The sequence below is a fragment of the Macaca thibetana genome, chromosome 10, assembly GCF_024542745.1.
Source record: "Macaca thibetana thibetana isolate TM-01 chromosome 10, ASM2454274v1, whole genome shotgun sequence".
NCBI classification, from domain to species: domain Eukaryota; kingdom Metazoa; phylum Chordata; class Mammalia; order Primates; family Cercopithecidae; genus Macaca; species Macaca thibetana.
Genome location: NC_065587.1, coordinates 56,375,542 through 56,393,261, shown reverse-complemented (window position 1 = coordinate 56,393,261; position 17,720 = coordinate 56,375,542). Strand labels below are relative to the sequence as shown.

At 46.3% G+C, this 17,720-nt stretch overlaps 1 protein-coding gene across 3 annotated transcripts in view; it reads left to right on the top strand.

Annotated features, from left to right (window-relative positions):
- L3MBTL1 (L3MBTL histone methyl-lysine binding protein 1) overlaps nucleotides 1–9,646 on the top strand; it is a 38,192-nt gene extending 28,546 nt beyond the window's left edge. For 2 of the 3 annotated variants that reach the window (XM_050806452.1, XM_050806454.1), the window contains one exon: nucleotides 6,837–9,646. In XM_050806452.1, coding sequence (XP_050662409.1) covers nucleotides 6,837–6,971 — 135 coding nt within the window. In that variant the 3' untranslated portion in view covers nucleotides 6,972–9,646. The remainder of the gene's footprint in view (nucleotides 1–6,836) is intronic. The other variant, XM_050806451.1, reaches the window with a different exon arrangement.
- The last annotated feature ends 8,074 nt before the right edge of the window (nucleotides 9,647–17,720 follow it).

Sequence of the window (17,720 nt, the reverse complement as noted above, 5' to 3'; positions counted from 1 at the left end):
AGTGGGTATAATGAGGTCTACCTTGCAGAGCCATTGTGAGCATTGGAAATGATGAATGAATCATACCAGAATGTCTAGTATAATTACAGTCATGCATTGTTTAACGATGGGGATACATTCTTAAAAATGTGTCACTAGACAATTTTGTCATTGTGTAAACATTATAGAATGTACTTACACAAACCTAGATGTTATATGTATTTTTATTTATATGTATATTTTCACATGAAAAAACAAATGTCCCAGCATTATTACTGAATATCAGTCATTTCCCCTACTTGATCTGCCATGCCAATATCAAGGGCCATGTATCAGGTTTCTGTATATGTTCCATTATAATCTTATGGGACCATGGTTTTAAATGTGGAATCATTGATGGAAATGTCTTTATGTAGTATATGGCTGTGTATCACTAGTATATAATATAGCAATATTATGGAGGAACATGTAGATCCAATCACTTTACCTATACAAAATGACTGATATGGTGGGAACACAATAAACACCAGTTTTGACTTTTAGTACATAGTTGCCCTTAAGTAAAGAATTTTGTCAGCCGGGTGCAGTGGCTGATGCCTGTAATCCCAACACTTTGGGAGGCCAAGTCGGGCAGATCACCTGAGGTCAGGAGTTCAAGACCAGCCTGGCTAACATGGTGAAACCCTGTCTCTACTAAAAATACAAAATTAACTGGGTATGGTGGCACGCACCAGTAGTCCCAGCTACTCGGGAGGCTGAGGCAGGAGAATCACTTGAACCTGGGAGGCGGAGGTTGCGGTGAGCCGAGATTGCACCACTGCACTCCAGCCTGGGCAACAGAACAAAATTCTGTCTCAAAAAACAAAAAAAGAAAGTAGTTGGCTCTTCTTGCCCTGGAAGAGTATCTGTATCCAGGCCCAGCACAGCCAGTTTCCTCCTTTGAGCTGTGTGTGGTGGAGCTCCCAAACTCCTCCTGCTTCCAGGTGCTTTCCTTGCCCTCTGTGTTGGTGATCTTCTTCTCTTCATGTATGTGTGCAGAGCTGAACTCCCTGTTTTCGATGGCCTCTGGCCGACATAGAACATGCTGGGGTGCTGCTCCCCTAGAGGTGTTTTAATTGAGATAAAATGCCTATAGAGAGAGAGGCACACATGTTAAAAGTACAATTTCACAGGTTTTACGACATGTCTGCCCTTGAACTCTTCAATCAACATATAGACATTTCCTCTCATATTAAGTCATACAAAAAAAACTTAGTTAAAAAAAAAAAGAAAAGAAAAAGATATAGACCTTTCCATCATACCAGAAAGTTCTTTCTCAGCCCCTTTTAGTCAGTCCGCACCCCAAAAGACAACCACTTTTCTAATTTCTAGCATCATAGATGAGCTTTGCCTGTTCCTCAGCTCATATAAATGGAATCATAGGGCGTGTTATCTTCTAGGTCTGTCTCTGCACAGTGTCATGTTTTTGAGGCTTCTCCATGTTGTTGTCTGTACCTGTAGTTTGTTTATTGCTGACTGGTGTTCCATTTTATGAGTATACCATAATTTCTTGTACATTAGGGTTATTTTCTCTTCCCCTAGATTTGAACTCTATTTTTTTTTGTTGTTAGCAAAACTTAAGTTTGCCCTAGCTTTATTATAGCCACATCACACTACTTTGGGGTTCATAAAAGCCCCCAGGTGCTTTTCATGTCAACTACAGTTGAACCAAATTTTCCAGTGAGTACCTGCACCACTGAGATTTTTTTTTTAATTAACCTAATGTAAAACTTTACATCCACCCTATTAAATGTTATCTGGTTGGTTTTAAAGCCCTGTTTTAAATTTTGCTTCGGTCATCTGTGATGTTAATAAGGCTTTCCAACCTCGTACAGCTTGCACATTTGATAACTAAGCCTTCTGTGTCTTTGTCCAAGTCTTAACGTGTTTTATGAGAAGGCAGAACCATGTGGCACCCTGTTTCAGACCTTTCTGTAGGTTGACCACAGGTCATAAGTCAGCACTCTTCAAGTGTGGTTGTTCAGCCAGCTACAGAGCCAGCCGAGTTTCATCCTCCAGCCTATGCTTGGCTTTGCATTCTCTTCATCTTGGGACAAGGGCTATGTCTCCCAGGAACATCTGCTGTGTCTCTTGGTTCAGCATGGTCTGTGATACAGAAAACTAGTGGCCAAAGGGAGAAGGTGTACTGGTAGACTGCCAGCATCAAATAGAGTCTTGGAGTGGAGCAGGACCTTTATGGGATGTGAGGATCGCCATCTCCAGTGTCTGGCCCATGTCATCAGTTTCCCCAGGTAGGACGATGCTCCAGGAGTGGGCTCTCTCTGGCTTAACTGATGATTGGGTATTCAGGGACACCAATCAAGATGCTCTCCGTCTGGGACACAGACCAGCCAGTAGAGGGTTGCTTCATGAGTGAGGAATTAGAGCAAAGTGCATAGATGGTCTTATGGTTGTTCTTTACTGGTGGCTCTAAGAGTAGTCTGTCCAGTCCTCTCTTTGTCATCTTTATTGTAGCCATTTCATCAGCAAATAATTATTGATGTCTACTTTGTGCCTGGCCTTGTATAAGGTGATGTGATACTGAAGCAGATAAGAACAGGCCCCTGCTCTTAAGGTTCTCTGCGTGGTAGGGGATACAGAATTGTAAGTTGTTGCTCCTGGTAGAGTGTGGTAAGGGCCGTGAAAGACACGTGTGCAGGTGTCCTGGAGCCCAGAGGAAGGGGAGGACAGAGAGGGGCCGATGGGCTCTGCTAACTGTGCAGCCAGATGGATACTGGCAGCTTCCTGCTTCCCAAATGTCCCATATTCTTGGGCTCCTGGTAGACCACACCTTTCTGCTGTGAAAGCATAGAAGTCCCAGTGGGGTTTTGAAAGTGCTGATTAAATCTTAGCTTGACCTGTGTTAAACATTCCATGTATGGCTCTCTCAAGATCTATCCTGATCATCTCAATTTTAGGAAATTCCCTGGACCTCTCCACAGCACTGCAGGCTGTTGCTTAGGGTAGATTATTGTATGACTTATTTTATCCATTTTCCTCTACCTTCAAGGTCAGAACATGACCCTTTTCCTGATCATATGGCTCAAAACTCCCCATACCCACCAGCACACAGACAACATCTTAGATTTTCTGAGGTCATTCCATTGTTCCCTTACCTAGTCTCAGACTGCCAGACCACAGACTCTGGCCTTTGCTTTGAAGAACCTGAAACCTGGGCCTTGGCAATTACCGTGGGTGAGAAATCTCAGGCAACACACAAGGAGCCATATACCAGTGGGTTCTCTGAATGATAAGAACTGAAATCCTGGCCGGGGCGGTGGTTCACTCCTGTAATCCCAGCAATTTGGGAGACTAAGGCGGGCAGATTATTTGAGGTCAGGAGTTTGAGACCAGCCTGGCCAACATGGTGAAACCCAGTCTGTATGACAAATACAAAAAAATTAGCCGAGCATGGTGGTGCATGCCTGTAGTCCAGCTACTCGGGAGGCTGAGGCATGAGAATCGCTTGAACCTGGAAGGCAGAGGTTGCAGTGAACTGAGATTGTGCCACTGCACTCCTGCCTAGGCACAGAGCAAGACTCTCTATCAAAAAAAAAAAAAAAGAAAAGAAATGAAATGAACTCCTGTAAGAGTACATACTTAACTCTGCCAGGGTTTCCTTTCCTTCATATCCTGAACTTCGAGGTCTCCCTGGCCAGGCTCTGTGATTCAGTGGGACCATCAAGAGGGAGCCCCAGAGGCCAGGCATGGTGGCTCCTGGCTGACACGGTGAAACCCCGTCTCTACTATCAAAAAACTAGTAATCCCAGATGGGGAGGCTCAGGAGTTGAACCCGAGGCGGACTTGCAGTGAGCTGGCCAACCTGGGCGGCAGAGCGAGACTCCGAGGGAGCCCCAGAGGCCAGGCATGGTGGCTCACAAATCCCAGGAGTCTGGCCAACATAAACCCTGAATAATACAGAAATTAGCTGGGTGTGGTGGCACATGCCTCTGGTCCCAGCTACTCAGGAGGCTGAGGCAGAAGAGTTGCTTGAACCTGGGAGGTGGAGGTTACAGTGAGCCAAGATCATGCCACCGTACTCCAGCCTGGGTGACAGAGCAAGCCCCAGAGCCAGACTGGCATGAGGTGTCTGAATCTGGATGTTTCTACACAGACACATCTGCTGGGGGTCAGCAAAGAGAGCTCCTCAAGTCCAAGGGAGCTGCCTCCTGGGATGACCACTTGGCATCCGCCTCATAGCTCCCAGTGTCTCAGGCAAGCAGTTTCTCCAGTGCTTCCCCATCGAGGAGGTGCTAGAGAGAGAATAGAATGGCAGACTCCTTGAGGAAGGGGGAAATGTGCTTATTCACCAGACCCTGATCTTAGACCTGGGAAGCCCCTTTTCACTTGAGGGGTCATTTTAGAGCATTAGAAAGGAAGCTTAATGCATATAATCTCATCGGTGCATTTGGCTACTAGACTTTCCATTTTCTTTTGAGGGGGAAGGTTTTTAGCCATCAGAAGTGCCAGTTTTCGGAGCCTCCTTGGTTAGTGAATTGGGAAGGACCAGGTAACTGTTTCCTCAGAGCTGCTGGGGGGACAGATATATGGGGTTCATTCCCCCACTCTGTCCTGCCTTCGTTTAACCTCTAAGATTGCCAGCCTCTGTGAGATACAGTTCTGTTGTCACCACACCTCGGAGATCCTTTCATTCATTCTTTCTGGATTTACTGAGCACCTGACTTATGTCAGGTAAGCAGCCCCGTGGTGCTCCTGGAAGGCAAATGAAGAAATACATACAATTCAGGGGAATTTGTAGAACTGTGTGAAGTCTAGGCAGAGTGGAAGGAAAATTCAGGGGAGTTTGTGGAACTGTGTGAACTCTAGGCAGAGTGGAAGGAGAATTCAGGGGAGTTTGTGGAACTGTGAACTCTAGGCAGAGCGGAAGGAGAATTTAGGGGTGTTTGTGGAACTGTGTGAACTCTAGGCTGAGCGGAAGGAGAATTCAGGGGAGTTTGTGGAACTGTGTGAACTCTAGGCAGAGCGGAGGGAGAATTCAGGGGAGTTTGTGGAACTGTGAGAACTCTAGGCAGAGCGGAAGGAGAATTCAGGGGAGTTTGTGGAACTGTGTGAACTCTAGGCTGAGCGGAAGGAGAATTCAGGGGAGTTTGTGGAACTGTGTGAACTCTAGGCAGAGCAGAAGGAGTGGACAGTTCTGACTGCTGGGAGAAGCATGCTGACAGTGAGCAGGCCTTCCTGGCAGGGGTGGTAGAGGGAACAGAGGTGCAAGGCAGAAGACACCCAGTTATTGGGGAAGGGTCTGTAGTGCAGTCTGTGGAGCTAGGTGTGAGGAGGGCTCACGCGGAACTGTGGGGCAGGGCCAGGCTTGGGCGGCATCGCCCCCTGAGCTGCATGAGTCATGTCCATAGGATACCCCTACCCAGCTCTCACAGTGGTTAAGAACACAGGTCAGCACTTATAAGCAAGGTATATCTTGGGCAAATTCTGTAGCCTGTCTGCCTTGGTTTCCTCATCTGTATAATCAGGATAATGGTATTGCTTCATAGGGTTATTGTGAGGATTAACTGAGTTAATACATGACAGGTGCTTAGGAGCAGTGCCTGGCACATAAGAAACAACACAAAAGTGTTTTCATTGCTATGATGCTTGAGGGGTGAGCATAGGAGGGATGGCATATCCTCAAAAACAGCGTCCCCCAGCTCAGTCTCTTGACCCCCAGAGTCTGCCTCCCACCTCTCTTCATTCCATCCCCTCCTCCACAACTGACTTCACTCCTTGACTCTACCCACATACCTAGCTGCTAGAATCAACAATTACCAATATTTTCCATATTTGCTTCACCTATATTTGGATGAAGTAATTTTAAGTAAATTTTAGACATCATGACATTTCACCCCTGAGGACATAACTTTGCATCTCTAAAAACTAAGGACTTTCTTTACATAACCACAATCTTGTTATTCCACTACCAAATTGCAAGTAACTCCTTCATATCATCCAATACCCAGTCTGCATTCATATTTCCCCAGTTCTTAGGATACTCTTTGCAGTTTTTGAGCCAGAATCCAAACAAGGCCCACATAATTGGTTTTGGTTTTTATGTCTCTTAAGTTTTTTCTGTTCTAGAAGAGCCCCTCCATCCTTTGTTTTTCCTTTTTTAATGACGTTTTAAAAGTCTTTCAGAATGTGGTTTTTTGGATTTGTCTTGTTGCTTTCTTGTGGTGTCACTTAACTTGTTCCTCTATCCCCTATATTTCCCAAGAAATGAAAGTTAGATCCAAAGGCTGGGTTAGACTTAGGTTAAATTTCTCACTGTCACTGTCCCTGTTTCTCTCTCTCTCTCCCCCTGCCCACCTCTGCTTTTGGCAAGACAAGCTCCTAGGTGATACTGTGTACTTCATACTTCCTCATGTCGGAATGCTCACAGTGTCTGCTTGTCTTGCTGTTAGCAACACTAAGGTTGACCGATGAGGTCATGTGGGGACAACAACAGCAGGTTTCTCAAAGCCACTGTCTGTGAGGACTCAAAAGACATTTTGCAAATACATATGCTAAACCTTAGACCAGTCAGCAGAAAGAGAGAAAGAGAACAAGTGTGTGAAGACGGGGAAACCTGTGGCTGTCTTTCTTTCCTTCTCCGTCCCCATTGCTGTCTTCCTTTTTTCCTTTCTCCCTCCCTTCTCCTTTCTCCCGATCCTTTCTCTCCCCCTCTCTCCTCCTTCCCTGTCTTCCACATATCCTTTACTCCTCCTCCCCTCCCCTATTCCCCATGTGCACCCCTCCCTTTCCTTCACCCCTGCCCCGTGACCCTTTCCACCTTCTTCTCCACTTTCCACCTCCTTCCCCCGACCCCTCAGATGATTGACGGCGAGGCCTTCCTTTTGCTGACACAGGCGGACATTGTGAAGATCATGAGCGTCAAGCTGGGCCCAGCCTTGAAGATCTATAACGCCATTCTCATGTTCAAAAACGCCGATGACACCTTAAAGTGACTGGCCCAGGGCTGGGCCCTCCTGCGGCCCCTGCTTGGTCTCCCTCTCCAGCTGATGCTTTCTTCCTGACCTGAGTTCCTCATACCCCCACGTCCCCATGTTCCACCTGTATCTGACCAGGGCTAGTCCTTCTTAGAGGGTACATGGGAGCCGAGGAGCCCTGGGGAGGGTAGGCACCCAGCCCCAAGTCCTAGAGCTCATTCGCCACCAGGCATGTCAGTGAGGGTGTGATTGGCAGGGGCATTACTCATGGAGTCAGTGGGACTGTGGCAACCCCACAGCTCCAGTGGACTTTTATTTTATTACCAAAGGGTCTTTTTCTTAGCGGTTGAGGAGAGTCTAGTAGAGCAGCAGTCCTTCAATCTGCGGCCCCTTTCCCTTTTTTGGTATCTCTGTGTGCTTTTCTCTTCTTGGCTCCTTTCCTCCTGCCAAGAATGACCCTGCCACAAACGTATTTACTCCTGGAGGCACCTCCTCCCTTTCTGTCTGCTGGTTTTGCTGCCCTCATTCTGCTGCTTCGTTTCCTGGGCAGTGCCCCCAGCCAGACCCCACTGGCTCTTCCCCCTGAGATATGTGAACCTCAGAAACATGTTTTCATAAGATCCCTTGGAAGTCTCTAGCTGCCTTTCTCTCTTTTGCCCGGAATTGAGAGATTCTGAGCTAAGATGCCTTCCTGAACTTGCCCAGTTCTGGACCAGTTGACATTTTAGTATCCCATGCCAAGTCCAAGTTCCAGCAGAATGAGCAGGTGGCTAGAGCCTCTTTTATAGATGGCAGAGGTTGAGGTTCCACTGCTGTTTTCCACACACCCTTCATGTGTTGAGTCTGGAAAGGAGTAAGCCCAGCCTGGTCAGTAGCCTAGGTTAGGAGACCAGCATAAGAATTTGTTAGACAATCTCGGGTCTTTGGCCAGAGGGGCAGCTCCAGCAGGCATAGTGGTGCCTGAAATTAGGAATAGTGTCCTCTGCAGCCTTGGACCTCAGCCAAGGTATTGCCCATGGGGTGATGGCCCCAGGTCTGCCAGGCCTTCTGCCATGAAAATGTAGCACTCTGTGTAGCACACACCCCCATGATATCATTCAGCGTGTCCCTTAAATGTTTACCACTAGCTCTTGCAGAGTCTTGAAGTTGGGAGTTAGGAAGGTGAACTTTTCTATCTGAATTCTCCGGGTCCCTGAAGCCCTCCTTGCCGCTCTCCATTTGTCTTGCACTGCCAGCCAGGTCCCTGCTGGGGCTCTGGGACTTCCACTTCTCTGTCCACATAGGAACCCAGCTTCCACTGAGTCACTGCCAAACCTGCCTCCCAGCCTGGGTGGGAAGGGGGAGAGCCACTGGCAGGAGCCAGCCCCACATGGAGGCAAGGAGTCGCTGCCAACCTCCCGTGCCCAGGTGCTGTTGTGGGCCTGCAGAGTGTGGGGCCGGTGCCTTCTCCCAGACCCCTTCTCTCAATCGTGTGATGCGTGTGTGTGTGCACGTGTATGTGTGCGTGTGTGGCACTCTCAGAAGTGTTTGACAGGGTGCAGATGTGAGGCTCAGTGTTGGGAAAATGCCAAGGGCTATTATTAAAATTTGAAGCTTTATTTTTACCTTAGAAGTGGAAAACCCAGAGCTCTGTTGATTTCCTACCACAACCCAGTAGGGGCCCCTCTCTCCCATGGGCTGGACAGCTTTTTGAGGAAGCCATTCAGCTCCCACAGTTGAGCTCCCACAGGGCTTCAGGTGTCCCTTCCCTTTCAACTGCTTAGAGGCAGCTTTGAGCACAGCCTTCCTGGGAGGAAGCTAGGCAAGCCCTGCCACACAGCAAAGGTTGGGTTTACAAGGGTGACATTGGTACCCCCTTGGCCAAGAGTAAAGTAGAACGAGTCTAAGCCCTGCTTTTATCTTGGTTTTCTGGGTGGTGGCAGAGCTCATCAGCTCCTTATCCTCAGTCGGCTTCTCTAAAAGACGAGAGGTGTTCACTGACTTTGTGCAGTGAGAAGGCAGCAAGTACTCATGGCTGGTGCTGTGGGACCTCACAGCTTCTAAGGAGAGGGGCTAGGAGGGCCTTTGCCCTCGGATCTGCGTAATGCTTGCCTGTGGTAAAGGCAAGATGGACCAAGGGCCTTGGAAAAAAGGGCTCCCAGGCCTCTGAACTTTGAGGCCTCAGCACTTTCTGCACTGTTGTCAAACTCTTTGGAAAGAAACCAAATCATTAAAAAGTAGAACGAAATCTGCCTCTTGTCTGCCCCACTGCCCCTTTACCCCCACTCTGTCCCCAAATGATATTATTGCACCTTGACCTGGGAGTGCAGAGAGGGGAGGGAGTTGGCAGAGATTCCTGGTGCCCTCTGCCCTCTTAGCAACAGGTGCCACTTATATTTTGGCCCCTGGCAGCCTCGCCCAGCCCCTGATCAGCCCAGGCCTAGGGCAGTTAGGACCTTTCTGTTTATGTTCTCAAGCAGAGAGAATGATCTCAGAGTTTGCAAATGAAGCCTTTTTTGCACTTTCATTCACATGCACTTTGGTGGGGTTACATTTTTGTACTTGCCTCTTGTGTGTGCACATGTGTGTGTGTGTCTTTTAAGAGAATCTTCTGGCTTAAGCTAAGATGACTCTTGAGGGAGAAAAAGTTACAAACAAAATGTGGTGTGATTTGTCGGTGTATCAAAACAACATAAATAAACTTGAACAACTGAGATTCAGCCAGAGTCTGTTTCTATTTTCGTGATAAAACATCCAGAGAACACAAAATGATTATCAGTAGTGGCATTGCTGAAGAGACTGAAGTGTTCTCTTTGTCGTTAGTTAGGGGCACTTATAGTTTTTAAGGTAACAAACAAAAGATAAGGATAAATGGGTATATCTGTCTACATTGAAAGTGTAAACAGTGGGAACTCCCAGAGATCAGTGTCTAAAAGGGCCTGATCCTTGATATTTGGTAAATGGTCAAGGGCAGAAAATTCAATGAAACCTCTAAATTTTAAAATAATAATATCAGGCTGGGCACAGTGGTTCACACTTATAATCCTAGCCACTTTGGGAGGCCAAGGAGGGAGGATCACTTGAGGCCAGGGGTTCAAGACCATCTGGGTAACATAACTAGATCCTGTCTCTATAAAAAAAATAATTATTTTTAATGATGGCGTATGCCTGTAGTCCCGGCTACTTAGGAGGCTGAAGCGGGAGGATCACCTGAGCCCAGGAGTTCAAGGCTGCAGTGAGCTGTGATTGCACCGATGTGCTCTATCCTGGTGCTCAAATAAAAAATGAAAACATCAAACTTTCAGATGGGGAAATGTCAACCTGAACAGTTAGATTTTGTTACACTTCCCAGAGACTACGAGCAGGTGGGAAAATGGCACCTTTCCACACCGTAACTGGGAACCTACCTGACCGAGACGGGTGCCATGATAGAGTGGTGGTCCCTGGCTTCAATGTGAACTGAACCCTCAGGGCACCCAGGAAGCACCTGGGGTTTGGGGGCTTTAGCTCTAACTTCCCTTTTCATGCTTCTCAAACCTCCTACCCCATTGTCTTGACAGATGTCCTCACCATCCATGTCACAGAGAAAGTGGAAGTCATCAGAAGAAACACCTTCACCTTCCTGCCATCTCATCTGCATGTCTCCTCCCACCCACATTCATTCTGTTTCTTTCCTATTACAGTGGAAGACTTGATGCTTCCACTTGTCAGAAGCTAACCTTCTACTAGCCATGGCTGCAATAAAAGGAAAAGAAACATTAAGAGACAAGAAGGGGCTTTTGGACATTTAAAATGGGATTACGGAGATAAAGATTCAACACAAGGGTCAAAAGATAAAGTTGAGGACATTTCCCAGCAGGTAGAATAAAAAGAAAAAGGCCGGGCCTGGTGGCTCATGCCTGTAATCCCAGCACTTTGGGAGGCCAAGGTAGGCAGATCACGAGGTCAGGAGTCTGAGACCAGACCGACCAACATAGTGAAACCCTGTCTCTACCAAAGATACAAAAATTAGCCAGATGTGGTAGTATGCGTTTGTAATCCCGGCTACTCAGGAGGCTGAGGCAGAAGAATCGCTTGAACCCGAGAGGCAGAGGTTGCAGTGAACCGAGATCACACCACTGTACTCCAGCCTGGGTGACAGAGCAAGACTTCACATCAAAAAAAAAAAAAAAAAAAAAGATAAGAAATGGGAAAGAAGAAAATGTATCAGAGGACTAGTTGGAGGCCCAAATAGATGATTAATAGAAATTCTAATAAGAGAAATTCTAATTCTAACCGAGAAAACAAATTATATCAAAAACAAACTGAACAAACTTGTATACTGAAAACAAGAACACATTGCTGAAAGAAATTCAAGAACACCTAACTAAATGGAAAGAGATCTGTGTTCATGGCTAGGAAGACTTAATATTGTTAAGATGTCAATATTACCCAAAGAGGTTTACATATTCAATGCAATCCTTATCAAAATCTCAGCTGATTTTTTTTTTCATGCAGAAATGGAAAGACGGATCCTTAAATTCCTATGGAATTGCATGAGGCCTCAGATAGCCCAAACAATCTTGATAAAGTATAACAAAGTTGAAGAATGAACTGATTTATTTATTTCCTTCCTGCCTGCCTGCCTGCTTTCTTTTTTTTTTTTTTTTTTTTTTTTTTTTTGACAGAGTTTTGCTCTCGTCACCCAGGCTGGAATGCAATGGTGCAATCTCAACTCGGTGCAATCTCAGCTCACTGCAACCTCCGCCGTCTCCTGGGTTCAAGCAATTCTCCTGCCTCAGCCTCCTGAGTAGCTGGGATTACAGGCACCCACCACCATGCCCAGCTAATTTTTGTATTTTTAGTAGAGACAAGGTTTTATCATGTTGGCCAGGCTGGTCTCAAACTCCTGACCTCAGGTGATCCTCCCACCTTGGCCTCACAAAGTGCTGAAATAACAGGCATGAGCCACCGCGCCCAGTCAGAGCAAACCAATTTCAAAACTTACTTCAAAGCCACAGTAATCAAAACAGTGTGGTACTGGCATAAGGACAAATAGACCAATAGGATAGAAGTAAGAGTCTAAAAATTAGTCCATACGTCTATAACCAGTTGATTTTCAATAAGAATGCCAAGTCCATTAAATGGAGGAAAGTACAGTTTCTTCAACAAATGGGTCTGGGGTAACTGGATTTCTACATGCAAAAGAATGAAATTGGATACCTACCTCACCCCATGTTCAAGAATTAACTCAAAATGGATTGATGACCTAAATAAAAGAACTAAAACTATAAAACCCTGAGAAGAAAACATAAAGGTATATCTTCATGACCTTGGAATTGGCAATGAATTCTTAGCTATGACACCAAAAGCATAAGCAACAAAAGAAAAAATAGATAAACTGAACTTCATGGCCAGGCACAGTGGCTCACACTTGTAATCCCAGCATTTTGGGAGGCCGAGGTGGGCGGATCATGAAGTCAAGAGATCGAGACCATCCTGGCCAACATTGTGAAACCCCATCTGTACTAAAAATACAAAAGTTAGCTGGGTGTGGTGGCACGTGCCTGTAGTCCCAGCTACTCGGGAGGCTGAGGCAGGAGAATCGCTTGAACCCGGGAGGTGGAGGTTGCAGTGAGCCGAGGTCACGGCACTACATTCCAGCCTGGGCGACAGTGCGAGACTCTGGCTCAAAAAAAAAAAAAAAAATTGAACTTCATAAAAATTAAAGACTTTTGTGCATCAAAGGACATTATCAAAAGAGTAAAAAGCACCTACAGGGTGGGAGAAAACATTTGCAAATTTTACAAGGGTTTAATATATAGAATATATAAAGAACTCCTAAAAGCAAGCAACGAAAAGCCCCATTAAAAGATGGGCAAACAACTTGAATAGATATTTCTCCAAAAAAATACATGTAAATGGCCAGTGAGCCTGTGAAAAGTTGTTCAACATCATTAGGCATTAGGGAAATGTAAATTAAAGCCACAATGAGATATCACTTTTTACCCATTAAGATGGTTATAATTTTTTAAAAAAGGAAAGTAAAATGGTGAGGCTGTGGAGAAATTGGAGCCCCTGTAGTAGTGGAGATGTAAAATGGTGCAGCTGCTATGGAAGAGAGTTTGGCATTCAAAGCATGATGTAGGCTGAAAAAAAGAGTTTGGCAGTTCCTTCAAAAGCTAAGCATAGAATTATACGATTTAGCAATTCCACTCCTAGGTATATACCCAAAAGATTTGAAAACAGATACTTGTATGCCTATGCTCATTGCAATATTATTCACAGCAGCTGAAAGGTAGAAACAGCCCATGTCATCATCAGCAGAAAACAAAATATGGTCTATCCATTCAATGGAATCTTAATTCAGTCAAAAAAGAATAAAGTTCTGATACTTGCTACCACTGGATGAACCTTGAAAACACGCTAAGTGAAATAAATGAGGCCAGGCGCGGTGGCTCATGCCTATAATCCCAGCACTTTGGGAGGCTGAGGCAGGTACATCACGAGGTCAGGAGTTTGAGACCAGCCTGGCCAACATAGTGAAACCCCGTCTCTACTAAAAATACAAAAAATTGGTTGGGTGTGGTGGCAGGCACCTGTAATCCCAGCTACTTAGGAGGCTGAGGCAGGAGAGTCACTTGAACCCAGGAGGTGGAGGCTGCAGTGAGCCGAGATCGCACCACTGCACTCCAGCGTGAGCAACAGTGTGAGACTCCGTCTCAAAAAAATAAAAAAGAGACATGAAAGAACAAATACTCCACATATATGAAATATCCAAAATAGGCAAATTCATAGAGATGGAAAGTAGATTAGAGGTTACCAGGGACTGTGGGGAAGGGGAAATGTGGAGTCATTGCCTGATAATTACAGAGTTTCTCTTCGGGGTGATAAAAACAGATTTTTTATTAATTAGATAATGATGTTTATATAACATGAATATACTTAATGACACTGAATTGCACCCTTAAAAAATGGTTACAATGGCAAATTTTATATTTACCACAATAAATTTCCTTTTAAAAGAGGAAGATTGGCTCACCTTGTAATCCCAGACTTTGGGAAGGCGGGCGGATCACAAGGTCAGGATCGAGACCACGGTGAAACCCCGCAGCCAGACCCACTACTCGGGAGGCTGAGGCAAAATGAGTGAACCCGGGAGGCGGAGCTTGCATTTCGTGCCACTGCACTCCAGGGGCGACAGAGCGAGACTCCGCCTCAAAAAAAAAAAAAAAAGAGGAAGACATAGGATCCAAGAAGCAGGACACACCAAGGAAAGAGACAAGGGGGATTTTCCAGGCCAGTCACAGTGGTTCACGCCTGTAATCCCAGCACTTTGGGAGGCCAAGACAGGTGGATCTCTTGAGGCCAGGAGTTTGAGACCAGCCCGGCCAACACTGCAAAACCTGTCTCTACTAAAAATACAAAACAAGTAGCTGAGTATGGTGGTGCGTGCCTGTAATCCTAGCTACTTGGAAGGCTGAGGCAGAAGAATTGCTTGAACCTGGGAGTGGGAGGCTGCAGTGAGCCGAGATCGTGCCGCTGCACTCCAGCCTGGGTAACAGAGAGACTCTTATTTCAAATGAAAAAAAGGCGGAGGTGGGGACGGGTTTCCAGAGTGATGGGAAAGGAAGGGCCAGGTTCACCTCTGGACAGCTGTCTAGGTGAGAGTAGGAGGATGAAAGGCTCTAAGAAAAATGGGGGGAAAAAGACTGAAACATATATTAATGTATCAAGAGGATATTTTAGCTTTATCAAAGAGTTATGTACACATAATTATATATAATTCTCTAATAATTATATATATTGAATATGTTCAATTTCTAAAACCAAATGAAGCAACTATAAATTCAGGAAAAGCTGCAGTGTGTGTTTGCATGGGCATAATCTAAGTATTCATGTTCTATAGTAGTAAAGAAACCACTTGAAATGTTTTAAACTGAAAGATGGAAGAATAGAAGTATAAGACTATTAAGATATATGGAGGTAAATACCAAGGAAAGCAGCTTAAAAAGATGAGGAATGGGGCAAGGAACTGATCTTTTTCGTTATTTGATTTTACACTTTGTACACTTACCACTTTCTAAAAATGTTTCCAAAAAGGAAACTGCGGCCCATATCTGGGCTATGTTTGCCCAAGAGTCTTTCTCTTAGCCCATGTGGATAACAGATTTTTCTCTGGTGGCCCTGTGTCTGTTATTCCTTTTGCCTATGGGTGAATCTGCAGGTGGGGCTGGGGGTGGGAATAGGGCTGGAGCCAGACTAAGGACAGAAAAGTGGGCTGAGGAATGTCAAAGTCCAGGGAACATTTCTGGAGGTGAATTTCCATTGGTTAAGTCTCTTGCTTTCCCCTTATGCCTGAGAACAGGGCTTTGACCTTCATACCCAAACAACAAAGTCCAGCCAGGGAGGGTGGGAGGGGAAAGAAGGAAGAGAGGAAGATGGGAAGGAGACGCATATCTGCAGTGGACTATCTGCACATATCTGCACGAGTGACCTTGGCCATTTCCTGCAGTATCACTGAGGGGGAAGGGCAAGTTCAGCACTGCTGCTAGCCACGTTGGTTGGCACAACTTGTTATAATAATTTGGTAGATAGTTCATAATTAACCCAGCACTCACATGTACAAGAGTTTATCTGTTAGAAATACTAGCAGAAGGCCACAGGATATTAAAGCAGAGAGGTTCTCTGCAGCCTTGTTGGAAATATTGTGAAACTGCCGAAAGTCTAAATGTCCATCAGAAGGAAGAGTGAATAGGGAATAGGGGTAGTGAAAACCCCACACTGAAGTGTGGTGCAGCTGCTTAAAAGATGTATATATGAAAAAAAGTGAATTACTGATGGCCCATTTTCTGGAAAAGAATGGACGCAGTTATATAGATTAATACATACAGATTAATATATATAGATTAAGACATAGACAAAAGTCTGGAAGGATTGTCACCCTTTCTTTTTTTTTTTTTTTTTTTTTTTTTTTTTTTGAGACAGAGTCTCGCTCTGCTGCCCAGGCTGGAGTGCAGTGGCGTGATCTCAGCTCACTGCAAGCTCCGCCTCCAGGGTTCATGCCATTCTCCTGCCTAAGTCTCCCGAGCAGCTGGGACTACAAGCGCCTGCCACCACACCCGGCTAACTTTTTGTATTTTTAGTAGAGACGGGGTTTCACCGTGTTAGCCAGGATGGTCTCGATCTGCTGACCTCGTGATCCGCCCTCCTCGGTCTCCCAAAGTGCTGCGATTACAGGCATGAGCCACTGCGTCCGGCCTGATTGTCACCCTTTAGTTAACAGCAGCTACCTCTGGAAAGGAGATTGAAGATGGGCTGGAGGGAAAGCTTTCACTTTTTATTTGACATTCTTCTGTAAGTTGGAATTAGTTGATACACTTTATGCAACCAATGCCAGTATGTGGGGTGTTTTTTAACCAGCTCTGGAAGAGCAGGGGAGAAGGAGCTTGGTGGCACAGCAGCAGCAGCAGCAGGAGCTCTGGAAAAGGGCAGGACCTTGTGTGCTGCCCTGATTTGCTCTGTGCACTTAGGCCAGCCACCTCCCCTATCTGGACCAGGGCCAGACACCTGCTGCTATGTGTGTTGGTGGAGGTGGGGTGTGTAGCCATGCAGGGCTCCTCCAGAGCACAGCAGAGCAGCCAGTGTTTAAGGCACCAGAATTACCAGAAAGTTGTTGACATTTTAATGGAAAGGCAATGGAAGAAGCAGTGTGAAAGTCAGCCTGCTGAGGAGGGGTCACTGGGCAGAGCTTTCCTTACCTGTCCAGGGGTCCAATTAGAACCCAGGGCCAGCCAGGCACGGTGGCTCATGCCTGTAATCCCAGCACTTTGGGAGGCCAAGGTGGGCGGATCACGAGGTCAGGAGATTGAGACCATCCTAGCTAACACGGTGAAACCTCGTCTCTACTAAAACTACAAAAATTAGCCAGGCGTGGTGGTAGGCGCCTGTAGTCCCAGCTACTCGGGAAGTTGAGGCAGGAGAATGGCGTGAACCCGGGAGGCGGAGCTTGCAGTGAGCCGAGATCATGCCACTGCACTCCAGCCTGGGTAACAGAGCGAGACTCCGTCTCAAAAAAAAACAAAAAAAAGAACCCAGGGCCTGGGACGCTTTGGGTCAACCCCCAAGAAAACCTTCCCTGTTCTCCAGGGTGAGCTAATCTCTGGTTCCTGAGCCTCAAATCTCTGAAGGGCAGAGTGGGGCATAGGTTTCAACTCAGCTGTGATTCTCCCCGAACGGTGCCAGGGCAGTGCTAGGTTGGGTAAGCTCTGGGTGGCAGTCTTTGGCTTAACACAAGAAATTGCCAGAGGCTGGCTCAGGGGGAAATGAGCTGCCCAGCCCTGGAAGTTTCTATGAAAGGACTGAACATAGAGGCTGGTGGCCCCCATTAGGGAAGGGGTGGAGGAGAGAGTTGTGTGAGACCAACCTTTCAGTTGCTGGTTCACTAGGTTCCAAGCGAAAGGGAAGATGACTCAGCGGAGGGAAGCAGGGAAGGCTGTGTAGGAGTCAGCATTTAAGCTGGACCTTGAGAGAGTGCGGCAGTTCCAGTGTTGAAAGGGACTTCAGAGACCCTCCCTCCAGCAGGACACACCATCCATCAGCAATTCACATGAGGCTCCGGGAGCTGAAGTCAGTTGCCCATGGTCACATAACAAGTTGTGCTTTTAAAAATTCAGAGAGTCCCCCAGGCAGTGCCCATCCAGGAGCCAGCGGGTGCAGCCAGCTTGGTAATTCAGGTCCAGTTGTTAATTAGTAACTGGAAGGCCCTGAAGCCAGCTTCCAGCAGGCAGGGCTGGGAGGTTGAACTTG